Source organism: Pezoporus occidentalis, unplaced genomic scaffold (assembly GCF_034315485.1).
Source record: "Pezoporus occidentalis ecotype Australia unplaced genomic scaffold, CSIRO_AGI_Poc_V1 ctg139, whole genome shotgun sequence".
NCBI lineage: Eukaryota > Metazoa > Chordata > Aves > Psittaciformes > Psittacidae > Pezoporus > Pezoporus occidentalis.
The window spans coordinates 1,628,589-1,656,009 of record NW_026913198.1 but is presented as its reverse complement, the minus strand read 5'-3'; the positions used below and the strand labels follow the sequence as shown (position 1 = coordinate 1,656,009).

The window sequence follows — 27,421 nt, the reverse complement described above, 5'->3', positions numbered from 1 at the left end:
TGTTTATTCAGAAAACTGTATTTTAGCTACACTGTGAAGATTCTTCTGCTCCTCTTTTGAATTATATTAACTCTTATTCCATGACGAAGTTGTCGTCCACTTACAGACTATAAAAACAACACAAGTAATTTTTTTTTTAAGTAAACATCAAGTATCCCTGTAAAAAAAAAAAAAAAAGTGTATGTCTGAGATACTGAATAGCAGTTTAAGCAAATTGATTTTTAGCTCCAATCTCATTCAATTAAATTCAGCCAAAGGAAGAATGACGTAAACTTATATTTCTTACACCTGCTCAGTCTGATATTGTAGAATAATAACCTTCCAAATACATGTTTGTGAAGCCTGAGAACAGCTCATTTTCAGTCACCTCAATTAATTTCAGAGTAGCATGTTTTTGGTATAATTCAGATGCGTGATGTTAAGATCATCAGAGAATACATGTGTATCTTATTTTATGAAAGCCAAGATCTTTGTCACTAGTATTTTTATATTTAGAGTTTACAAACTAAGGATTAGCAATTTGACCTTGACAGTCATTGGCATATGACAGGAATATTAAGCAGAAGATTTCCCTGGAGGAAACATGTCCAAGAGTCTGACTAGTGTAAAAGGTCTCCTAACTATGTATTTCACTATAAGAAAAATACTATTAAAATCATAGCCTACAAGGTTGTTCTCTCAATTTACTTTTACATTTGCCAGCTTTGATTTTTTACTCCACTGTTTTTGTGCAAAATTCTGTCCAAATGTGAGGTAGAAAATTAAAGGTTTTATACCTAGCTTTTTATAAATCTCTTCATCCGTTCCGAGCTCTCACCTGCATGAAAAGTTCATACTTGCAAACATCTGCCTTAAATGATACAACTATTAGTCTTGCATGGCAAGTTGCAAGTGTTTGTCCCTTAGATCACACAACTCTGTCTAAACAGTCATTTGTATGCTGTGTGCGCTATGTGTTTTGACACAGAGCCAAATCCCGAGTTCGAGTGCCTCGCTACCACTTCAGTCTGGACCTGTTCCCCTGGAAATGCCCTGAAATGATAATAGCACAAATTTGAATAGCTTGGAGTTAAGGGATTAATTTTTAATAGACTTGAACTTTTTAAAAAAGTAAATATATTCTGTAGATAATGTGAACAGAAGGACAGAAATTGTAGTGGATTTTCAAAAAGGATATAGTGTATAGAAATTATAGTACTATGAGGCACAGGTGAGTTTTAGTCCTGCCTGTAAAAGAAATGAAAAGCAGCATATAGAAGGGGACACCATGTTGCTCTGTAAAGTCATAATGTGAATGCATGGCATGGGTAGAAGTAGAAAGCAAACAATTACTGATGCTTTATAGTAGTTAACACATTTTTAGAGGGGATGGCATATGATGACTTTTATGTATCTCTGTTTTTTAAATTAAAGTACAAAATATGAATTTTGTATGTTAGAAAAGCATCAGTAGATTCTAACAGATGTAGTTATAGAAAGAAAAGGTGTCTGTGTTATTCTGAAATGGTGTTATTGCTATCCTTTATTCAAATGAGTATATGATGAGATGGGGAAAGCGTGAACACTTCCAGAAAAAGATTTCAAAATTTGTGTAAGTAATATTCTATCTCTGCTGTGGTATTCTCTCAAGTGCTTCCCATGTTCCATGCAGAACTGCAAGAATAAGCAGAGGGCCAAAGTTTCATCATGTAGATGAGAAAATTGTGAAAGAATGCGCTTCTAGAATAGAAGAATTCTTCTTAGAGGGATAGACTTTATTTGAATCTCAAAGGAAGCAGGTAACAAACCAAGAGGTTGTACTAAGGTTTTAAACCCTTTGAGGCTAAGTTATATCTGAGGTTTTAAATTCAACAGTGAGTGAAGGCAGATTTGAAAGAATATATTTCAAAATGATGCATTCCCCTAGGTAATTTTTGTATCTCTGAAGAAAAGTTAGAAATTTTTTATCGAATAGGAAATTTGAAAGGTTTGAACAAACAATGCCATTAGAAGACACAGTAAAGAAGAAAAAGGACATGCTTCTATAAAAATATGTGGGGCTTTTTTGTACAACAGTAGAAGTCCAAGAAAAACAAACAGAGAATATGAATATATAGTTTGCAGGTTTTCAGAAAGTGAAAGAAAACTGACACAGTGAAACAGTAGGATAAAGACAGTCCTTGAAAAAAAAAAGACAAAAAAAAAAGACATCCTTCAGAAAGTTGAAGTTTTGCCCAATTGGGAAATCTGAGAAGTTACACATAAAAATGCAATGAGGAAGACCAAAAAAAAAGCAATAAGAAAAAGGTGTGAAGGTATAAAAATCTGCTAAGAAATCTCCTCCAGATCTTGAAGTCACCTAGGGAGATCAGAAGGACATTACTAGGTTTAAAGGAACATTTAGCAAAGGCTTAGTACAGCAGATTTTGCAAAGCCTCCTGTGATAGATTTTTTCCTTGTGAGAGACATCAAATGGTCAGCTACAGACTTAGGTAATAGTAGACGACCTTATTAAATAAAGAGGTAAAGTGGACAAGGACAATTGACAGAATAGTTCTAAAGGAGCACAGGAATTAAACAGACGAATTACTAACTCAGAGATTAGAGCTTGCCAGGAAGCAGAGATTTGTGCTGTTCTATATACTAAAAATGATTTGGAAAAAAAAAAATGGTGATACTAAGCTATTCATGGCATTAAAGACAACTATGTAAAATTGCAAAACTCCAGAATGTGATAAAATAACAGATGAAATCTAAAATGAAATGCAAAGTGATGCACACATTGGGAAGGGGGCAAGCTGAAACTTGCATTATGGGCTCTCACTGAAGACTGCTGTGTAGAAAGGAGGTCGCTGGGCAAAAGTGAACAGTTGTATGAATATGTTAGCTTGATACTCAGAGGTCAAAGAAGAAGCTGAAAAGTTAGGAAGTGTGTGGAAAACAGCAGAAAACAAAGCAGGGACTGTCATGCTGGTGAGTACATGCCAGGACCACCTGCATGTTGAGCAATGTGGGAGGTTCTGGTCAGACATATTTAAGTGTACCTATTTTAGTTAATAAATGTAATATCCATTCAGTGCCAGGAGGATGTGCATGTTTGAGAACTTGCAGCATATACAGCAATTTTAAGTATATTTCTCCATTAAAAAGAAAGCATCCTTAGAACAGTTGTAACCCAACAGGCAAAAACGTAGGGCTAGAGGTGCTTGACATCAGCACTATTGACCATGTCATGCATAAAATCAGGACAGGCACAGTGTTTATGTGTAAATATTCAAAGTGTTAATGAAAGAAGGAAGCCTCTCCAGGTACAGTGGGATGGAGCAGATTTGGAAGGGTGCCAGGGGTGATTTACAATGAGAAATTATTAGACTGATCAGGACAACCTTGGCTAATTTTGAAGGAGAATGATGGCATTCCCTCAGGGGTGTTTCCAGTATGTCCTGGGTGCAGTCTCCTCAGAAAGGTGTCCCCACCCCAATGCAGATTTCCCATGGGCCACTGTACCCTCAAAGGGTCACCCACCAGGGTGGAGTGCTTCTTCTCCCCAGTCACATCTCCTGCGGCCCCTCCAGCCATACCCAAGCTGGTGCTGCAACCACCTCTGGGGCCTGCAGAGGTGCTGGCAGCCACTATGGAACCAGCTGGAGTGAGAGCCTTCCATGACTGCTTCAGCAAAGTGTACAGCTGCCTCCCATGCAAGGCATGGCTGCTGCTTCAGCTCCTTGACCCTGCTTTTACACACAACATCCTACAAAAAAGAAGGTCAGTGAGTGGTGACGGGGTGGGGGGGTGAGTGGTAAAGGAGGTACAATGGCTTCTGCTGTTCAGTTCATAGGGCAGTTCCCAGCCTGATTCAGCTCCCACACAGTGGTTAGTGGATTTTGAGACTAAGTTCAATGTTTTGGATGCAGGCTAGCTGGCTTTGGTGCCAGACAATGCTCCCAGGTACATCTCATTTATCAGTCTAGACATAGACTGGTGCAATCCACTCAAACATGTATTTACATTCAGTATGAAAAGGACTTCCCTGACAATGAAAGATTATGTACTTTTAGTTCAAACTCTGTTTAAGAGGAGTTCACATTACATTATCAAAAGTATTGATATTTATTGCTACTGTTGTTTCCTCTCAACTAAATACCAGAGAAAAAATACTTAGTGATTTACTCTCTCCAATATTCTCTATCTTCCCTTGATCTGTTTTTAGCATGAGAAAAACACAGAAGAAAAAATGTTTTTACTGGTTTTGTTTTTTTTAAAAAGTGTTACTTGTTACTTCATTGTAAAATAAAACAAGATTTTGCTCCGTATTTTAAAGGTGAGCACGCACTTCTTGTGGTCAGGCTTGGTAGTCAGCCTTGTATATGAACAGCGCTGCGCCTACTACTTTGAGGAAGGCCTATCTTTTTTCGTTCTGTCTTGATACAATCACTAGGACTGAGTCAGCCCAAGACCCTGGCTGCGAGTCCCCAGGTCTAACACATGAAAGTGTTTATAAACACAGTTATCAAATACGGTCATGAGGAAAATACATTTAGCAGAAATATTCTTCTCCAAATTGCCTTTTCATGCCCCTCCCCAGCCTCAATGCCTGGCGGGGTTCCCCAGTTTTCACATCTCTGTCCTGTTCTAAAGCATTTTCTGGGGTAAGTGCTGGACATTTCTGGATGGATGGCAGTTATTTTAAAAGAAAAAAAAGCATTAGGTGGACTTTAGCGTCCCTCTACAGGCCATGCTGCACTCTGCTAGAATCACATTCCCTGTCTCCAGAAAACCAAGTTTTATAACTTTATCTGAAGAAATAAACAGATAATCTAGCAACAGGAACATTGTTGAATTCCTCTATGCTTCATAACCTACTACAGTGATTTTAATCCTATATTTTGTTAAAAACTCAGCATCCTGCTGGCCAGTCTTCATTATCCAGTAAAGAGCTGGGAATAATGACATTTCTAGTAGTAAGTCCTCAGAATTGTCTGACATCAATACAGTAAGATGCCTTCTTAAAGAATTTCTGGAAATAGAAGACTTCTTCTTGCATAGGCTGCAAAAATTCCTGAAAAGTTGTTTTTATGACCTGCATTTTATTCATTCCAATTGTTGAAGAAAGTATATAGGAAAGTAATTCTCCAATATTGCTTAATTTTGTTTGATAGTATCTTGGGAATTTGAACACACACCTCTCCCTCCACCCCCTAAAAAATGGGCACGTTACTTAAAAATAAAGGGCTGATAGTAAAAATATTCTTGTTATTTGATTGCTGGATTTGTGATTAATACTTGCACATTATTGTTAAAGTGAATAATGCCTAAAACTATTTCCCTCTGAAAAAATAAAGAAAACCAGCTAAACCCAGAGTTTTCTGCAAGTGTGACAAGTTCATGTCTATTCTCCTGAAATTAAATATTGATGTTTCCTGGATCGGTGTCAAATTCCGATTTTCTCTACTACAGAGCTTATTTACATATCATTCATGCTAAGAGATGGGGTTATCATAGAAACAGGAAACTCCAAAGAAGCACTAAAATACAAACCACTTGTGAATGAATTTGGTCTATTTGCCATTTTTAAATGCTAGTTTTATGCACTCCTCAGAGGTGCTAATACTGTATACAGTACATTTCTCAAGGGAGCTCCCTTACAATTCTTCTGAAAGTCTGGGTTTTATAGGTGTGTTTTTAAGCTTTGGAGGATATAAGGAAAGTAAAAACTATTTCCTTTTCAGTTTAATAACACAAGTAAGATCTCTCTCTCATTGAATTTTTTTGGCAAAACATTAATGTTGTTGCTTCCTCTGCATTTAGTCATATGTAAAAATGTGGAATGTTCATACTTATGCTAATGATGCCTTTTTAGAAGCAGTGTATATGTATATAAAGAGAGATGATGTATTCTGTTTGATATTATGACATTCCATTTAAGTTCCACTGTTTTAAAATAGATTAAAATACCTGAGATTTTAGCAGGGTCTTTCATTTTTTAGAATTAGTTTCTAGACATTTTTTTTTCTGTAGAATGATGACACTAATTGGCTTTAAAAATTATCTTACACTGTATTATTCAGGTTGTTTTCTCTCTGTTCTGAAGAAATCTATGGTTTTGAAAAATGCCTACAATGTGAAGGAAACTATATAGAAAATATGTCATATTGAATGAAAGAAGGTAAAAGCTAGTCTAGATAGGCAGGTTCAGCTGATTTCTAGGTTATGCTTTACCAGATGATTAAGGAAGTAAGTGGCTAGTAACATGATAATAAGAATACTTTTAGGCTTGAGTATGCAAGTATTTATTTGCACATCTCTCTTAATTATACATTTCTCATATTTCAGTCATAGTCTATCTGTATAAGCCTGGTTTTCCTACTCAGTCATAATGAGAGAAATACAGTGCCTTGCTTAGCATAAGAGAGATGAATAAAAATTCAGCACGTAGTCTGGAAGAAGATGGATCTAAATGCATTCTTATTTTGGGACCTCATTCCTTATAATGCTCCTGCCTTTTTTTTCATATCTGTTCCAGTAGTCTAAGTCTTTCACAGCCAGTTCCTTTTGAAAATTTCATCAATATGACGTACCAGTTTGTTTGGAGTGTCTGTGCTCCTTTTTTTCGGCTTTTTTTTTTCTTTTGTATACTCTTGTGCTGGGGAAGAAGGATGTCCCTAAGCAGCAACTCCGACTGAAATTAAACAAGTCAACATTAAAGTATTCCAGAATTGGTCCTAGCCACTGAATGAGTCATACATTGCAGGGAGAAGCTCAGGCCATTTAGATTTTTATCCTCAATTGCTGTAAAGAGAACTTGCTTTGCTTGTTCCAGAGATTAAAATCTGTAAACAACTTTTCAGAGCAGTACCAAGTTTCTTGCAGCAAAGCAGAGAAGCAGCAAATAATTCAAGAGATTTCTAATGCTGCATGATGTTATTTTTCCCTGTCTTTTAGTTGAAAAAATTTTGGCTAACTTAGCAGCCATGAACTGCTCCGAAATAAGAGACTTGTCAGAGATAAACAGTATGAGTTCCTCATTTCACTCACGCATATGGATGTTGGGGGGGAAATAAGAGAGTAAGACATATCTTAAGTCCTTGAAATACCTTTTATAGAAAGATTTTAGGCAGTGATTGGCAACCTAAATTACTGTTTAAAATCTTTCTAGATCATGAATGTTTCCAAATGATAAAGCGTAACATTTGTATTCTTGTCAATCAGAAAGGAAAAAACCTTAAGCCTAGACCTGTATTTTATTAAACACAGCTCTGATGCAGTCACAGGTGCCTTGAGAGTCAGATTTAGTAAAAATAGTAAGTAGTATCATTATCTTGCTAGCTGCCAGCAGTCTGATCCCCAAAATTGCTTCATTCCAAATTCACATATTGAAAACACTTTCCTTGGGTTCTAGATAAGTAACTAAGGTTTAACTTTTGTTAAATGACTGGTAGCGAAGGGATCGGTAGCTGTTGTACACAAGCATTAAACTCTCCATGTTGTCATGATCAAGTAATAAATATTAAAAGAACATAAGAACTTCCCAGCTAGTTCAATGTATGCCTGTGCAAATTTTAGTGAATGTTTTAGAAAAATAAATAAAATTAAAGGAATGTAAGGGTATCCGGCAGGCAGAAAGAGTGCAAGTCCATCAAATTGTGCAGCAAGGATTATTTTGCAGATTTCTATAGTTCTTTTTAAATAAAACATTTTGCTTCTCTGAAGAGACACACATACATGCAAAAAAAACCTAAAACAACAAAAAAACCATACAAAGAACAGTGATATCTTAGACATTACAATAACTTCTCTTACTTATTTTTAAAATCTTCTGATTCACCGTAGAATCTGCTTGAGCAGTTTTTTTGTTGTTTTTCATTTTTCCTGTTTGAATATTGCTCTGTCAGTTTTTTTTCCTAAACTTCTTAGGATTTTCTGATGTGAATGATATTGTTTTGCTTTGTGTGAATATGCTGTTCTACTCAATAGACTTCCATTCCATCAAATATCTTGAAAGACCAATGAAAACATACATCTAGAAACAGAATACAAAGTGGTTTTATGCATTTTGTCATCTCTTAATCTTCTGTTCAGTAAAATAACCAAATACAAGCATTTACGTTTTAATTACTCTCTATTGTTTAAAAGCTAAGCAATATCAGAAAAATCTTCAATTTTATGTCACTAGCTTTTTAGTCTGTTGTGTTTCACAGTTTCTATATGAATAATAATTATTAAGGCTGAAGGACTAAAGTGGTGAAATAAAAGTGTATGTATAAGGTTCTTTCTGCTTGACTTCCACTCTGACTACCTTCTGTTTTAACTATTTCTTTGGCTAATATTTTGTACATATCTGTCATGTTCAACAGGAATGAGGTTCACACTGCTTTAAATGAAAACTTGGGAAACTTTAAAGGTTTGAAAGTGGGACATCTGTCTATATGACTCATGTCCCTCTGGCTGCTGCAGGCACCTCTGGGCTAGTTCAATAAGGTCTTTTTTTGAGATGTCATGTGACAATTCTAGGCATTACATCCACAGAAAAATAGTGATCAGGAAACTTTCTTCAGTCTCTTAGATCAAACCTACATTGGGCAAGAAGGAATCTCTTCAAAACTTCATCCTAGCAATGAATAACCTTTGGTTTGCTGTTATACTTCTTGATTTATGAGCTCTGCTATCCTGCTTTCTGGCTGTGGTATGGACCTGTACATTACAGACATTAGTACAAACAACTGGAATTGTTTAAGGCATTTAAGTCTCTCAATATAAGACGTCTTCCTTAATATGAAATAAATAATCGATGCCTGTTTAATATGCTGCTACTGGTTTTCTGAGTTAAACCCATAAACTTGCACCTCGGTTTCATCCTTAGTCCCAGGTATTTTATGTGTCTTCTGTGAATATTCTCTAAATGCATTAACTAGTTTAATTAGATATTTTTCTCTTGTGTGTATTTCCAGCATTGCTGGAACAGACTAAGCAATTATTTATTTACTTTTGTTTCCATTTTATAATGTAGCTATTTTAAATAGGAAAAATAATGTGAAGATATTCTTCTGTGGATGCTGATTTCTATGTAGAGATGACAAGTAAAAAATTTGTCATTGAAAATTCTTCTTTCCACAAAACTTAGATATGGCTTTTACATATATCTATATATGCAAATATATTAGATATAGTATATGAGTAATATATGAATAATCTGTAATAAGGTGGTTTTCTAGGAACACAATATCTCTTAAAGAAAGCCTACAACAGTATCCCAGAAATTGTTTCAGATCTTGACAGTTTTTTCAATCCACTCTCCACTACTCACCTCCTATGTGCTCCCAGATCTACTGATGTTATACTTAGGTTTTTCATATAAAACTCTATCACCGAAAAACCCATACATATTGCTTTTGCTTCTTTCACTGTATTCTAGGGCATACTGGAATAAGATCTCTATCTTCCCATGCATTCTCTTTAGATATTCCACGAGTCCCAACATTTGTCCTGTCCTGTTCCCACAGCATGGACTTACTGGATTTCTGTCTGAGACCTTCACAATTGGTGTACCTTTTTTTGGCAAATCTCCACTGGTAGCTAGGAGAGGTTTTGATGGTCATGGAGAAAATTGAGCCATTGCTCCTGGGAGTGAGGATTCCTTCCTTGCCTCACTGTCTCCATTGAGCATGGACTGATGGTAATGCCCCTGAGACTTTGAGAGGCGGGCACCTCATACAACTTCAGCAGCCTAACCAGACTATCATTCTGGGTGGAAGGATGGCACCACTCCAGTTCATCAGTCTCTGAGTGAATAAACTCCAGTCGACTCAAATCAGTTTCCTCTTCCAGCAGCCTCTTGTGGTCTCTGATGTTTCTGATGACCACTTCATTTCACAAGTCGAATAGACTTGAGTGTCTACTGATACAAGTGTCATCTGCAAAGGCTGACCCATATTGTCAATTAAAATGTAAGGGTATACATAAGCCAGCCAGCACTATTCTCAAGAACTGACAGACTAGGCCCAACTATATACTGATGGGCAAGAGTATGAAATCAATACCAGACATTGTTTCACCTTGCTAAATAACTACGGAATGGTTGGTGAAGCCAATCAATAGAGAGGAAGCAAGCTGTAACTCCATCACACTGGGGCAGAGGCTAACTTGGTTACCCTGAAAGGCATCCAGCAGGACCATGAGGATGTGTTGCCTCTGCAGCTCTAATTGCAAATTACATCCTCTATTTCATTGCTGTAAAACTGCCAAAAACAATCCTTGTATGTATGATATCTAAATATGCAAAAAATTAGCTGTTTCCTCAACAGTTGGCTTTGCCTCTCTGTTACTAGATGCTCCTTTTAAATAATTAAATACATAAATAATCAACACATTTATTTACATGAAGAAAGTGGCAGAGTTTTAGAAAACAGATCAAAAGATTAAGTAGCATGCTGAAGACTTGCTCATGCATGAAGATGAGTGCATTTCTTAGGAAGGAAAACTAGATTTTTAGATCTGTCCCAGGTCATGATATTGTCCAGTGGAGGCAGGAAACTACACATACACATTTCTCTATTTTTGAATATAATTTGCTCTTAGTATCATACTGAGATAACAGTTCCAGGCAGATACCCCCCAAAAGGGGAAGGACCCCCTGCCCTCTCAGACAGAGGGGGATGGCCCGAGACAAATCCTGCCCTGTAGCTGTTGCACAGAGGTAGGGGACGAAAAAGACGACGAGGGCTGGAAGCGAGTTCCAGTTCGGCGTCGTGGGAAACCCTCCTCCCTTCCTGCCCTGCTTCCCCAGGTGTCCCTCCGTAATAGGTTCGAGGCCCTGGATCTTGAAGGAGAGGTAGGTGAGAATGTGGGGCAAGGCCAGCCTGCAAGGCCAGCCTTCAAGGCCACATAGGAAAAGGCGGTCAACTTTGCACCTCAAGACTGCCTCTGATAAGAAAGAAAGAAGGGTCATTGTAGTAGGGGATTCCCTTCTGAGAGGAACAGAGGGCCCGATATGCAGAGTTGACCCTCATCATAGGGAAGTGTGTAGTCTGCCTGGAGCCCGGATCAGGGATATCACTAGGGCGCTCCCCAACCTGGTGCACCCGACAGGCTACTACCCACTGCTGGTCTTCCAGACAGGTGGGGAGGAAGCTGCTTCCCGCAGTCTGAGGGGGATGAGAAAGACTACAGGGCCTTGGGGCGGATGGTGAAAGAGTCTGGGGCTCAAGTGATCTTCTCCTCACTCATTCCATCTTCCACTGATGATGTGGGAAGGAATGGGAAGATTCAGTTCATAAACAATTGCCTTCGAGACTGGTGCTGCAGGCAGGGCTTTGGATTCTTTGATAACAGCTGGTTTTATAGGGCACCAGTCTGGACAATGACAAGTGGGAAAGGTTTATCTCACAGAGGCAAAAGGATACTGGGGCACGAATTAGCAGGGCTCATTTGGAGAGCTTTAAACTAGATTCAAAGGGGGATGGGGTTGTAGCTGGGCTTGCCCCAGTGGGGCAGCACTCCAGAATTGATGAAGAACGGGAGGCCTCCTATAATCCTAGGGAGAAATCGGTGTGCTCAGCTCGCTCCCTGGAATGTCTGTACACCAATGCACGCAGCATGGGAAATAAGCAGGAGGAGTTAGAAACCTGTGTTAAGTCAGGAGACTATGATCTGGTGGCAATTACAGAGACGTGGTGGGACAGCTCACATGATTGGAATATAGTCATGGAGGGCTATGTCCTTTTCAGGAAAGACAGGCCAGCCAGGCGGGGTGGTGGGGTTGCTCTTTATGTGCGGGAGCAACTACAATGCACTGAGTTCTGTCCAGGGACAGATGACGAGCGAGTTGAGAGTCTGTGGGTGAGAATTAAGGGGCAGGCTGGCAGGGGCGATATTGTTGTGAGTGTCTGTTACAGACCACCGGATCAGGGTGAGGAAGTCGACGAGGCCTTCTACAGGCACCTGAGAGCGGCCTCACAGTCACAGGCTGTGGTCGTCGTGGGGGATTTTAACTTCCCTGATGTTTGCTGGAAGGACCACTCGGCAACCCAGCCGCAGTCCAGGAGTTTCCTCCAGTGTATGGATGATAACTTCCTCCTGCAAATGGTGGATGAGCCGACCAGGAGAGGAGCGCTGCTGGATCTCATCCTCACTAACAAGGAGGATCTGGTCAAAGCAGTAAGGGTTGAGGGCTGCCTTGGTTGCAGCGACCACAAGATGGTGGAGTTCAGGATCTTGTGCGGTAGGACCAGTAGAATACCAAGTAGAATTGCAACCCTGGACTATAGCAGGGCAAACTTTGTCCTTTTCAAGCAATTGCTAGGGGAAATCCCATGGGCAAGGCTGCTTGAAGGTAAAGGGGCCCAAGATAGTTGGTTGGCATTCAAGGATTGCTTTTTCCGAGCTCAAGATCGGAGCATCCCGACACGTAGGAAGTCAAGGAAGAGGGCCAGGAGATCTGCATGGCTAAATAGGGAATTGCTCGGTATGCTCAAGTGGAAGAGGAGAGTTTAGAGGTCATGGAAGGAGGGGCTGGCCACTTGGGAGGAATATAAGGCTGCTGCTAGAGGATGTAGGAAGGCAGCTAGGATGACTAAGGCCTCCTTAGAATTAAACCTGACGAGAAGGGTCAAGGACAGCAAAAAGAGCTTTTTCAAATACATGGCAGACAAAACTAACACCAGAGGCAATGTAGGCCCACTGATGAACGGGATGGGTGCCCTGGTGACAGAAGATACAGAGATGGCAGAGTTACTGAATGCCTTCTTTGTCTCTGTCTACTCTGCTGCAGGCAGTCCTGAAGAGCCCTGTACCCCTGAGACCTTAGATGAAGTCAGGTCGACGGAGCGGTTTGCCTTAGTCGATGAGGAATGGGTTAGAGACCAGTTGAGCAATCTGGACATCCATAAATCCATGGGTCCAGATGGGATGCACCCGCGGGTGCTGAGGGAACTGGCAGAACTCATTGCTAGACCACTCGCCATCATCTTTACCAAGTCTTGGGAAACGGGAGAGGTGCCTGAGGACTGGAGGAAAGCAAATGTCACTCCAGTCTTCAAAAAGGGCAAGAAGGAGGACCCGAGTAACTATAGACCGGTCAGCCTCACCTCCATCCCTGGGAAAGTGATGGAACACCTTATCCTTGGTGCCATCTTAAGGCATATCAAGGATAAGAGGGTTATGAGGGGCAGTCAACATGGCTTCACCAAGGGGAAATCATGCTTGACCAATCTCTTAGGCTTTTATGAGGAAATAACACGGTGGATGGATGATGGCAGAGCGGTGGATGTGGTCTACCTTGACTTCAGCAAAGCATTTGACACAGTCTCCCACAGCATCCTCACAGCTAAAGTGAGGAAGTGTGGTCTGGATGATCAAGTAGTGAGGTGGACTGCGAACTGGCTGAAGGAGAGAAGCCAGAGAGTTGTAGTCTATGGGGCGGAGTCTAGTTGGAGGCCTGTAACTAGTGGAGTGCCTCAAGGGTCAGTACTGGGACCAGTATTATTTAATATATTCATCAATGATTTAGATGAGGGAATTGAGTGTACCATCAGCAAGTTTGCTGATGACACTAAGCTGGGAGGAGTGGCTGACACGCCAGAAGGCTGTGCTGCCATCCAGCGAGACCTGGACAGGCTGGAGAGTTGGGCAGGGAATAACTTGATGAAATATAACAAGGGAAAGTGTAGAGTCCTGCATCTGGGCAGGAACAACCCCAGGTTCCAGTATAGGTTGGGGAACGACCTGTTAGAGAGCAGTGTAGGGGAGAGGGACCTGGGGGTCCTAGTGGACGACAGGATGACCATGAGCCAGCACTGTGCCCTTGTGGCCAAGAAGGCCAATGGCATCCTGGCGTGTATTAGAAGGGGGGTGGTTAGTAGGTCGAGAGAGGTCCTCCTTCCCCTCTACTCTGCCCTGGTGAGACCCCATCTGGAATATTGTGTCCAGTTCTGGGCCCCTCAGTTCAAGAAGGACAGGGAGCTGCTGGAGAGAGTCCAGCGCAGGGCAACAAAGATGATTAAGGGAGTGGAGCATCTCCCTTATGAGGAAAGACTGAGGGAGCTGGGTCTCTATAGTTTAGAGAAGAGGAGACTGAGGGGTGACCTTATTAGTGTCTATAAATATATAAAGGGGGAGTGTCACAAGGATGGAGCCAGGCTCTACTCAGTGGCAAACAATGACAGGACAAGGGGTAATGGGTACAAACTGGAACACAAGAGGTTCCACTTAAACTTGAGAAGAAACTTCTTCTCAGTGAGGGTGACGGAACACTGGAACAGGCTGCCCAGGGAGGTTGTGGAGTCTCCTTCCCTGGAGACATTCAAAACCTGCCTGGACACATTCCTGTGTAACATTATCTAGGTGTTCCTGCTCCGGCAGGGGGATTGGACTAGATGATCTTTTGAGGTCCCCTCCAATCTCTAGCATACTGTGAAACTGTGTGAGATTTAAGAGTTCATTTTCTGTTTGGCAGAGGTGGGCTTTGGAGATTCTCAAAAACTTAATCATTTTAAAACAGTATGTTATGCTACCAAAACAATACTAGTGTGGGTGATACGTAACTGCGGAAAATATTTCTTGTACCCATACAAGCTGCATCAATGATGTGTCTGCCCATGAGGGAAATACACCTTACCTTTAATCTTGATGGTATGATTGATACTATATTAGGAAATCTTACCAGAGCAGCTCTGTTGGTCAGAAATTGCACTTCACCTCATCTTTGGCTGATAGAGCTAAGGAAAAAAATGTGTGCAGAGATGTAACTGGCTCAAATGAGAACTTAAATATTTCAGCTGTTTGATCCTGTAGAATATGAATTTCCCTTTAACTCTACTTTTCCATGATTACTGCTGTGCACTTACCCAGAGGCTGATGAATGCTGATTTTCAAAGCTGCTATGCCACGCCATCATCAGTTGCTAAAGCTTTTGCTTAGTATTATTTTATTAGTATTTTGTTTAGTATTATTTGCTTTGTATTGCTATAATACAAAGACCAATTTGTCAGATTCTGACAACTATATAAAAATTCCCAACTGCTGGTTTAAACATCCTTAGGCACCTGGATTTTAAAATTATTCTAGTTTACCTTCTTCCCTTAAATTCAGCATATAGTCTGCCAGTCTGAATAGTACGCAATTTAACAGGTCATTTCAGACTGAGAAACTGAGAAAATAAAAATACCCAGTAAGCCCTATTTCATTATTACAAACAATACTGCCAATATCTAGTTAAATAACTGTGGCAAAAAGCCCTGCCTCAGAAGTCTGTAACCTTCTGTAATTGTTTGGGTTGGCATGTAATTGTTACTGATGGGAAAGCATGCACTGTTCATGGACATACTTGTTGTATGGTTCAGGGTAACTGTATGTGTTATGAGTTACTGGTACATAAAACATCTGCTCTACTGGATCTTAAGAATATTTGCAACTTTTATGCATTGAAGCAGTGGCTTATTCCTAGATGTTGTACAACTTGCAAAGACCTTGATGCTAACAAGATTAATTTTCTTTCAGCATTACATCTGGCATTCAGATGGTCAAGGAATAAAACCTCTCCTTTGAAACTTACAAAACACTTCTGATTTAATCAGTCACCATGAGCAAGAATGCCTGTAGTGCACGTGGGAAGAGCAAAAATGTGAGTAGAAAACTTTCTTTTTCTTGTTTCTATTTCATTATCAGTATTCTTCCATACTACTTATGTGTTTTGTTAGTCTTCCAAATACCACTTTCTGAGTATAACAGTAGTTGTGTTAAAATCTTTGTTAGTTATACCCCATTCTTGTACCTGCAGCCTAAGTAAATATGTATGGGTGACTTACACATACAAAGATAACATTATTTAATAGGAGCATGTTTTGGGGTAATTTTTTTGTAATTGAGACTTTTTTCAGAGTGTATTTTATACAGCATTATTAAAAGTGATTTCTTTTTCTTAAACATTCATTGCAATGTGATATACATATTATCTGTAACGTACTCAGTCATAAATATATGCCCCTGCACTGATATTAGTATCACAAATTGCACTTCACTCAATTTGACAATGCATTGTTGACTGTGCAATTTTCCATGAGATCAGTGAGAAAATATGCTAATCATATATTCATAGATTTGAATAAGACTTAATTTTGTTTAGTTTCTGGCTTTTGTGGTGTTCTTTTGTCCCATACGTGTATGCATGTCTCCCAGTATCCAACAGTACTATTGAAAGAGAGGTTTCAGGTGCTGAATGTGTGGTATTATATGACAACGACTGCCTTTCAGGCACAGACAACACTAAATGCTCCTTTCTATTATGCTACTACTATATTTAAGCTGTTGAATTTCCCCTTTCTCCTAATGGACAAGGACACTTTATTTAAGTGCTTTGAAAAGTGGTAATAGGAAAGGAAAGTTCTAGTGTGCATGTACAGGGACACTGAATCTACAAAGACAAAGAATACAGTTACATTATTTGTTTTCTGAAGGAATCCTACCTTATATGTAAGCAGAATTCACTTGAGAAATGTTCCACATCACTCTGGATTCAGACTTTTTAAACTTTTCATGAACATCTTCCACCTTGTCCTATAATGAAATCAGAAAGGCTGTCTCTGTGTTGTTGCCGTTAATGCCTTGGTGTGTCTGCTTCCTTCTTGCCTTTGCTGCCTACATCTTTCAATCCAGTGGTGTTGGTTGTTGGACCAAGAAGATGAGCTTAGTCAACTTCATCCAGAATTACTCAAGTTTCTGTCAGGTATGGGAAGGGAGACATCTCTGGTCAGCCCTGATGACGAGCTTTCTGAATCTGGCAGGCTCTAGCTGCTTGAGCTCCTGGCTATTGGCATTGCTCTTCTTGGCTTATTCTTAAAGATTTCTTAAAAAAAAATATTAATCTCTATGTAGAGAAGTTTTTCTATCCTGTTATTTTACTGTACATGATATCAGAATATGTATGTACAGCCATAGGGGAAAAGTGACAGAAGTAAGCTAAATTCATCATGATGCCATGGTTGGACATGTGGATCAAATAAACAGCCTGATATATCTCAATAAAATGAAGATAGATATTCAGAGTGCTTAATAAATCTTCACTGCTGATGTTGTCTGACCTCCTGAGCACTAGGTAAAGTGTGAGACTCTCCATAACATTTTTAAAAGACTGAAAAGCATAAAATATCAAGGTTAGCTGATATAATGAGATTTGGTCAAATTAAGGGGAAACGTTTTTTCAATTTAAGTTAACTGAATGCTTTTTTATGCTAATCTTTATTAATTCAAAGGATCTTCATATTTTCGTACAAATGTCCTAGTATATGTTTTGTGAAATTAAGTTTCAAAAGTTCAATGAACATACTGAACATTTCAGGCCAGAATGAGAATTTTTAACCTACAAATAAAAGTCATTATTTTTAGTGTTAAATTGTTGTACAAATTTCTGTCTGAACTTAATCATAACCATCTGCAGCTATTTTTGTTTAAACAAGGTACATAAAAAAAATGCTATTGTGTGTTTCTTATATTTAAATTGAAAAATACGCAATATTTAAGAAATTATTTTAAGCCATGAGGTCGTATGATGTTTAAATAAGTTCATGACTACTGTTCATAGTGGAATAGTGGCACCATATAAACAAAAGTGACTTTGGAGAAATGTCTCATTACACATTTTGAGTACAACCAAAGATTTCATATCACATCAAATCTTCTCTCTTCCTACATGTCTGTTAATTTGAATTTGGATTGCCAAAATTATCCATGATCTGCCAGACCAGTTATTTAATCAAAAGACCTCCTAATGATCGAGTAAAAGACATCAGTGAACTGAATAATCTTAAAAATAAAAATGGAATATGGCTTTTATGTTTATTTTGTGGGATGTTCTCACATAGCTTTCAAGGAGGTTTTTAAGTTTCTAGGAAGTATGGCAACCAAAGTCTTTGTTGAGTGTTTTCATATGCTACTGAGTGTAATTTATCTAATACAGAAATTGAATCTGCAGATGCATGTGAACATTTTGGTTTTCTCACCAAATGCAGAACTAATTGTGCATCGTGACCTAACTGAAGCTTAGTTTTGCTGTGTAGAATAATAGAAACTGTGCATAGAAAAGACGTTAAAATTTCCATTTTTTTTTCTGACAATGTAATATGTATAATAAACTTATGTCCTCAGACAGTACAATATATATAATCCTGCTAGTGCTTTGCCTTCTCCCTAGCTGGTTTGCACAGTATTGCTATACGTTCTTCTGTTGATAATCCATGGAGTTGCATTTAACTGTGTTTTGTAATCAGAGTTTGCATAGTAGTCAGCTCTTTCTTTCACTCTGGCTCACAGCAAGACATCAGTGAAGATGTCTGTATTTATGTCCTTTCAGTCTATGTGTACTATTTGTCTTGTTCCTTTTCTTAGGTAGCTTTTTCTTTCTTTTACAGTTTCCTCATAAATAAATTCCTCCTTTCCTGAAATGTCTGTGGTTTTTTTTGGGTGTCTTGAACTGCTTAGAATATTCTAGGTATTTTATTGCTTCAACTTCCATGACTTACCATCTGGTACTTCTGAAAATACAGCTAAATGTTGTTCTTTCCCACTTTCCCTCTATCTAATTTGGTACTTCCCCTCCCCTTACAAAATTACTTCTAGTATAGGACAGGGATTTTAGTTAGTGCTGATCAGCTATGGAAGAAGACTTTATGAATATTTTCAAAATAAAACACTGAACTGAATTTTTTTTTGTGTTTTAAAAGGGCTTTATATTATCTTTGTAACTGGACTAACAAGCTGATGTATTTCTACACACAGCTTCACAAATTTCAACATAATCTGTTCTTAATCAAAAAGCATGATGGAATACATTATTAACTGGTATTTTTAAAACCAAACTTTTGCCCTATCTTCAGTTAAACTAACACAGCTTTACTGACGATTAATACACCATAAATAGTAAATTTTTCAATAGAGTATTGTAATAACTGCTTTCTGTAGCAATATACTGGACGCGTATTTGGTCAGCTAGAGGAAGTGAGATTCTACTTTCGGGTGATGAGGGTGCTAGCATATGTGGAGAAAAGAAGTCTGAATGCTACACTGTGTGGGTGTTCATCTTGGAACATTGTGTCAGAAGTGAGTCAACTCTGGTGAAATCAGAAAGTAGCTATACTGGAAGAAAATGAAACAACCAAGAGGATACGCTTAGCAACTGGGCCTGCTTGAACTGTGGAATTTCAACAGCTTCAACACAACAACAAAAAACAGAGCTGGGGACAGAAAATAAAATTAGAGCTTTAACAGTGTTTAGTCAGCCTTTTAACTTAAGAATATCTGTAAAAGTCTAGAAGTGTGAGACAGTTTTGAATCATAAACACATTATATATAATGTGTATTTCCAACAGCTGTAACTTCTGGATAAACTACAGATCCCTTGTAGGAGACAAAATGGCTGTCTCATTCTCTGATCAAAACTTTAAAAGCAAGGTTGTGACTACTGATGGGATCAAATGAATCAGGACCTCAAAAGGGAATGCTCAGACTGCAGCAAAGCTTCTGAGAGCTTAGCTGCATGCAGAAGTTGCGGGGGGGGGGAGTGGGGAGGTGGGGTGGAACTCATGCAAATGGCAATGCAGAGAGCACCTACAGAGATGAAGATCAAAGAAATGCAGAGAGCTGTTTGCAGGTAGCGTACTCACCGAGCTGTTTTCATCCAAAGTACTTACAGTTAGATTGTCATAACCTTTACTTATGATGTCAGGGTGTGAAGAAGTTAAAGACTTCCTTTATTCCTATGCTTATTGCTGCTTAGATTATGATTTACAGAGATAACAAGAGCCAGGGGTTCTTTCTGTGCCTCTCCTCCTGTAAGCAAATGGTCAGAGAGAGGAAATGTCATCCTGCCTAAACCAGCCAAATCTAGCACACCTCTCTGCTCACCAGCTAGAATAGCTGCTCAGCAACAGTATAAGATACTCTACACCAAAAGGTACAGTGATGTAAGTCTCCACAGAGTGTGAAGGAATTGCAAATAAGTTCAGTTCTAGGCCCTTTTCTGTCACAGTGCAGTTCTGCCAGACAGCAATCCTTGCTTTAGGTCAATAATTCTAAGTAATTAGAATTTGTCACTTTGTCAGCATAAACAGGGGAAACTCACAGTGTTCCAGGAGCATTTTTCATAATAAGTTTATATTACTTCCAAATAAATCGATTTTTCTTGCATTGCCAATGGCTATGTCCATTTGTTAGCTGATAGAAGGATACTTAGAGGGAGACGGATTGGACTAACCATTCTTTGTTAATGGGAAACAATTACATTATGTATTCTTTGCCTTATTCCACCCCTCCATCTGTAATACAGCTTTTGTAAATGAAACAAGGAATAAAAAAGGAGAAGGTGAGACACTGCTAACAGTCAAATTGAAACCCATTCAGTGGTGCTGCATTTCCCTTAATGTCAGTAACTGCGGTTGCTTGGCAGACATTTTAAGCAGCAAGTTCTCTTCAGCAAAGCAGCAGCTGATGCACAGGAGGTGCCTGAAGAGAGTAAGTAATGCCTGGATCAACTTTAACCCTTTCTGCATGTTTTCTAACATTCCCTCCACATGCATTTAGTAATTTATGGGGAGAGTCCAGTCTGAGAAAGAATTGCGGTATTTGACCCCCAATAAATATTTTTAACAGCCAATTACTATTTATTCAGTTATTTTGGGTTAATTTACTGTATTCACATGAGTACCTTTGTCAATCCACTTTTAATTGTGGGTTTATCATTTGGAGAGAAATAAAAGGTTCTATAGCAGGAAGACACTTGTGTATTCCTGACAGTGCAATTACAGATGTGTTTCTTTACTCCCACTCATTCTGAATTTCTTCTTTTCTGTCTTCCACCCTCTCCAGTCTCTCATGGATGTTCCAACTGTTATTTGCTACAAGACTATTCTGATCAGATTTCAAAATCTCTTCTCCATGCTTTTATTCCTTCTGCCTCTGATATTTCTGACATAAATGCACATGCTTTTATCATCATTCTCTCTTTTTTTTTATGACTCATCTCCTGGTTCAGCTCCTACCTACTTTCTTAACAAAGTTCCAGCCTTTTTTAAACAAGTCTTACCTCCTCATCTCAGGCTTGGCAATACTTAAAAGTTTTGACCTATAACTTCACCATTTTGGAACATGAAGACACTCACATCTATATGCTAACAGCCATAATAAGCCTAAACTGTAACTCAAATGCCATCCACAACTATGTAGATTTAAAAAATAATCTGTGGACCCATAACATTTATTTAGTTTACATCAGCAGAAAAAAATCTGTTAATGATTTGAATGTGACTGTCAGAGAATTTTAGAGCTCAGCTATACTGGCAAACCCTTGCAATGTAGCCGACTCTTTGGAGTTCTTGCACATTTGTGTCACTGGTAGCCTCTGTCCCAGGTCTTCCTAGCTCCAGGGATAACTGTCTGCATGAAAGGCTGTATCTATCTTCCAAGCAATACAGATTATTTTTATTCTTCTGAATCCACCTAATGCTGGAATTTAGGCTGTTTTTGAAGATGCACAATGGATTGTTCAGGCCCTGTTTCATGGGTAGCACTGAGAGGTCTCAGCTCTTTGTATCAGAATTGCACCTATTTCTGTGTTTTACTGCTTACTAATTGCTGCAAATCAGCTCCTGTTCTCTGAAACCAGCTCCAGCCCTCTTGTTTTCGTTGTTTGCTATCACCTTGGTAATTATTTACTACCGCAGTGAATGTAGCAAGGTGGGGTTCAGTCTCTTCTCCCAAGTAGCAGGTGATAGGACAAGAAGTAGCAACCTCAAGCTGCACCAGGGTAGGTTTAGACTGGATATTAGGAAAAAAATTCCTTCCCAGAGAGGGTGGTCAGGCATTGGAACAGGCTGCCCAGGGGGGCAGTGGTGGAATCGCCATCCCTGGAAGTGTTAAAAAATTATGTAGCTGAAGCCTTTAGTGATATGGTTTAGTCGTGGTCTTGGCAGTTTTGGGTTAATGGTTGGACTTGATGACTTATAAGGTCTTTCCCAGCCTACCTGGTTTAAGAGGCTGAGAAAGTTGGAAGTTCTGCTCTTTATTAAATTCCTTTAATGATTATGTTTACCAAATTGGTTTCTGGAATATTTGTATCTTATCTGTATTGAATTAATACTAATTTACTCAGTAACAACTCTGTAGAGTTAAATCTATCTACCTGGGTATTTTAAAGCACTTGTCAATATCATTCTCTCATTTTTGATCTCAATGAAAAAGAGTCTTTGTCAGGTTTCAAAGAACATGTCTTTTGCTAGCTCTTCAATATAATTTGAGCACACAGTTAACAGAAAGAGACGAGCAGCAGCAGGGTTAGCTAAGCATGTGCAGCAAAAGATGCTGTAAAAAGCTGGTATCTTCCTTCAGACCTGGGTCTGGTTCATGTAAATGTTTTAATTTTCAAAGTCAATCTTGGAGGAAAACCTGTTTCCAAATGTTTTGATGAAAGTTTTGGATTGGTTAACAGCAGTTGCTTGGAGATAGATCTTGAATAAGATTCCCAAAAGACCAAATGAGACCCTATGATGTGTTCGTTCCATGTCCCTCTACAGAGAGAGCGCAGAGAGGAGAAAATTTTGCAGTTTCCCCTTCCATACTGCACTTCCATTACTTGTATTTCTTTTCCTATGTAAGATCCAGAAAGGTAACGAAAGCAATTATATAATGTCCAAATTAATTAATCTGTTACGTGTAAACTGAACCAATTTCTGTATAACATCATCCTAATCAGGACATTTTGAGATAAAATATAGTAATGATAATAATAGTATTAATAACAACAACAACAACAACAATAATAATATAAGGCTCATCTGAAAAAGTCCATGAAGCAATATCAAAGTGACACCTAGGTAATTTGCATGCTCTTAAATAAATGCAAACTGCAACTGATTGCACCATGATTTTTAAAAATGAACTAAAATACTGTCCTGGGTTCAGCAGTAGAAGTCGTTTTTCCCCTTCTTGGTAGCTGGTGTAGTGCAGTGTTTTGACTTTCAGCTCGGGAACAGAGCTGATAACAAGGATGTTTTGGTTTGACCAAGGGCTTCGTGAGGCTTATGCTCTGACAGGGAGGAGGGGAAGCCGGGAGGAACCAGAGACAGGACACCTGACCCAAACTGACCAAAGAGGTATTCCATACCACAGCACGTCATGCCCAGGATGTGACTGGGAGTTAGCCGGAAGGGCTGGGAGACTGCAGGGTTGGAGGAGGTATCGGTCAGAGCTTGGTCGGGCTGGGGGGGCGAGTTATCGGTCGGCTGGTGGTGAGATGATGTATTCTCTTCCCTTGTTATTTCCTTTATCATTATTATCATTGGTGGTAGCAGTAGTGATTTGTGTTATACCTTAGTTACTAAACTGTTCTTATCTCAACCCGTGGGAGTTGCATTCTTTTCGATTCTCCTCTCCGTCCCTCCGAGAGCAGGGGGAGGGCAAGAAAAGGGGGGGAAGTGAGCGAACGAATTACCTGACTGGGTTTAAACCACGACAGTTCTTTTTGGCGCCCAACGTGGGGCACGAAGGGTTGAGATAACGACAGATCTGACTGGATTAATAGTCACTCGTCACAATGCTGATTTATTGGCTCTCAGAGTTGTTTTGCTTGATCTCACAGCTTCAGAATGTTGTAAGTTACGTAGAGCCGGTATTTGCTGTGATAGTGTTTATCAAGTGTGGGGCCTGGGCTAAGGTTCTTGTCTCACTGTGCTTTATGGCAATGGCTTGTAATACGGGCGGGCTCCAGCAGCAGGGCGGGACGGACGTGGCCGTGGACTTGTACCTGGCCGTCCGGCTGCTCTTCACCGTCCTGGCCCTCACCCTACTCTCCATCTTCGTGAGGCTGCGGGGAGCCGAGGGGGAGCGGCCCCGGGAGCCGGCGGCAGCCGAACCGGCCCGGGAAAGCGGCCCCGGGGACCAAGCGGCGGCGGGAGCGGGGCCGGAGGCCGCGAGGGGACGGCTGCCGGTGGAGGAGGTCGGGGCGGTCGAGGAGCGGAAGGAGGCGGCTGCCGAGCAGCGGGAGAAGGCGGCGGAGGAGCCGAGCCCCGCGGAGGAGCCGAGCCCCGCGGCCGAGCCGAGGCCCGCGACGGCCGAGAGCGTTTCCCGGAAGCCGCCCGCCGAGCCCCAGGAGGACGCAGGAGACCACGCAGCATTTCCCAGCAAGGCAGAGGAGGAAGAGCTGGACTCAGGAAAAGAGAAGCTGGCGGTGGGAGAGCCGGCAAGCACAGCAGCTACACCAGCCCCAGTGACAAGTACAGCAGCATCAGTTGAGAGTTCTGAAGGTTTTGAATGGCCTTTGGGTATCCTTGGGACCTGCCTGCTGATTGTGATGGGGATCAGCACGTTGGTACACACACAGGCTGTGTTCTACCCACGACCATTTTGTCTGATCTCAAAAGTTAAGCAGAGTCAGGTTTGGGTCTTGTCTGGGGTTAGACGAGGATATGGGGGGACCAAGAGGTTTTCCCCAAGGCTGGACAGCCAGAAGTGGCAGGGTGTGTGCGACAGTATGGGCAAGTATCTAGTCCACTGGGCCCCTCCAGTGCTTTGGAAGCGTCGGAGATGGAAGGCAGCTGCATGGAGTCGCCAGCAACAAGCTGCAGAAACTGCTTAAGGGGACAGTGAATTATTTTGAGCCTGGTGGGCCCATGGCACTTCAGGCCATCAGAGCAGAGATGCAACATAGAGATGGACTCATGATCGAGGGGTGGACTTAGCAATGGACACTATTGCCCAGGTTATTCACGAGCGTGAACACTGCACACAGTCTCTCCTGCTCTGGAAGACTGTTAGAAGAGATGGAGACTGACATCATGGACCAGATGGACTCAGCAGCTTTATAGGGACTGGTCCATGCACTAAGATAAGAGTGATGGTATATTGAAAATGTGGGATCTGAGCATGACGTGAATGGTATGGAATAAGGGGTGGATAATGTCCTGGGTTCAGCAGTAGAAGTCGTTTTTCCCCTTCTTGGTAGCTGGTGTAGTGCAGTGTTTTGACTTTCAGCTCGGGAACAGAGCTGATAACAAGGATGTTTTGGTTTGACCAAGGACTTTGTGAGCCTCATGCTCTGCCAGGGGGGAGGGGAAGCCAGGAGGAACCAGAGACAGGACACCTGACCCAAACTGACCAAAGAGGTATTCCATACCACAGCACGTCATGCCCAGGATGTGACTGGGAGTTAGCCGGAAGGGCTGGGAGACTGCAGGGTTGGAGGAGGTATCGGTCAGAGCTTGGTCGGGCTGGGGGGGCGAGTTATCGGTCGGCTGGTGGTGAGATGATGTATTCTCTTCCCTTGTTATTTCCTTTATCATTATTATCATTGGTGGTAGCAGTAGTGATTTGTGTTATACCTTAGTTACTAAACTGTTCTTATCTCAACCCGTGGGAGTTGCATTCTTTTCGATTCTCCTCTCCGTCCCTCCGAGAGCAGGGGGAGGGCAAGAAAAGGGGGGGAAGTGAGCGAACGAATTACCTGACTGGGTTTAAACCACGACAAATACCCAGCATTTTTGGCTAAGGGATTGAGGAACTCATCAAATGTTGAATGAGGCAGGGATATTTTTTTTCAGTGCTGTCATGGTTTAAGCCCAGCCAGTAACTCAGAACCATGCAGTTGTTCGCTCACTCTCTCCTTCTTTCCCCTGCTCCCAGAGGGACTGGGAGGAGATTCAAAAGAATGTTGACTCCCACAGGTTGAAATAAGAACAGTCCAGTAACTAAGGCATAACGCAAAACTGCTGCTACCACCAATAATAATAATGATAAGGGAAATAACAAGGGGAGAGAATACAACTGCTCACTACCCACTGATCGATAGCCAGCCCGACCGGAGCAGTGACCTGCCCTTCTGCGTGACTGCCCCCAGTTTATATATTGAGCATGATGTGCCATGGTATGGAATACCACTTTGGCTAGTTTGGGTCAGATGTCCTGTCTCTGCATCATCCCGGCTTCCTGTGCCCCTCCTCACTGGCAGAGTATGAGACTGAAATGTCCTTGATTGGAGTAAATATTACTTAGCAACAAATAAAAACATTGGTGTTATCAGTGTTGTTCTCAGACTAAAGTAAAACCATAGGACTGTACCAGCTACTAGGAAGGAGAAAAATGACTGCAACAGCTGAACCCAGGACAAGTGTATATGCTGTGTTTCTTCTGATAGATTTTGGATTACAGTCTTGAGAAAACTGACTTCAAAACATAAGTGTACTTTTGAAAATACTTGGAGGCAATACTGCCCAATATTCCCATTAGGTAAATAAATTATTGAGTTTTCTACTAATGAAGTTTGAAATGCAGGCAAAGGCTATCACACTCTTGTCTACATTCTTCTCACTGTATGTGCTTTATAAGTAATGTCACTTAATAGACAACTTCTAACTCTTTCTGGGGCAGAACATTGCACATAATTGATTTCCCAGCAGGGATCTATATCTACCTTACATGACACATGCTGAGACCCAGATATTGCTTAGTAAAAATAGTTTCTGAATGATAATGTGAGAGCAAATGAACTATGGTGGGAGGGGAAGACTTTATACATGGACAGTGAGGAAAAAAATTAAATTGTTTTCTAGCTACATGCGTCAATGTTTCTGGCCACTCTGGTTGCTTTGCTTCAGGGAATAAAATGCTAGAAGTTTTCTCAGTACCTATAAAAATTTCCTTCTAAAAAAAATTTTCAGCTGTTAGTCTTTTCATAAGAAACCAGCTGAATGGCACCATCTAGACAGTAAAGGCTCAAGTCTCAAGGGTTTTGCCGTGCAGTTTTCAAAATAAAGCAATCATCTCTGTTCAAATACTTGTACTTAATGATTCTCTCTTGATAGAGCAAATTAGGTTTTCTGTGTTTATCTCTTGAAATGGCAGACCCTTTGTCCCCGGAAGGTGCTGTTTTACAAAAAAAAAAAAACAACAAAAAAAACAACCCAAAAAAAGAAGAAAAGGGCGCTACATTGGAAAATACATGCGATGAAGTGAATGTAGAGAATGTGTTGTTTTCTAGTAAGACTTGAGTGAGGGGCTGTGGAGGTGACCTTCACAAAACCAGCATGATGTTATTTGTAGCTGTATTTGGACCATTCTCTAAGTATCTTTGCAGGCTCTTCTGGCATCTCTTGTTACCTAGCAATTCTCTCTATTTGCCAAAGGAATCAATTTAAAACACCAATACCACCCAAAACGGGGGTGTGAAGTTTTCTTCTAGTGTCTACGCTGTACCACTTTCCTTCCACACTCCGAATGTTTGCTTATTTTTCTTCAAATTACATTCTCTTCCAGGCAAAAGATAATATTTTTAATACTTTAAATTCAGTGTAGCAAGGTGAAAATTACTTTTATATCAAATGAGTACCAGTACTGTGATGAGGGTTAGGAGGGTCCTCACTTACTAGAGGTACTACTGTCTGCCATAAAACATTGAGCTGTAAACATCAGA

At 40.4% G+C, this 27,421-nt stretch overlaps 1 protein-coding gene across 2 annotated transcripts in view; it reads left to right on the top strand.

Moving 5' to 3' along the window:
• Nucleotides 1-27,421, top strand: part of LOC134159024 (cAMP-specific 3',5'-cyclic phosphodiesterase 4D-like) — a 201,790-nt gene that overhangs the window by 101,550 nt on the left and 72,819 nt on the right. For both annotated transcript variants that reach the window (XR_009962994.1, XM_062609533.1), the window contains exon 2: nucleotides 15,472-15,595. Coding sequence is in view for 1 of the 2 variants with exons in the window: in XM_062609533.1 (XP_062465517.1) it covers nucleotides 15,554-15,595 (42 nt within the window). In the remaining variant the exon portion in view is untranslated. The remainder of the gene's footprint in view (nucleotides 1-15,471; nucleotides 15,596-27,421) is intronic.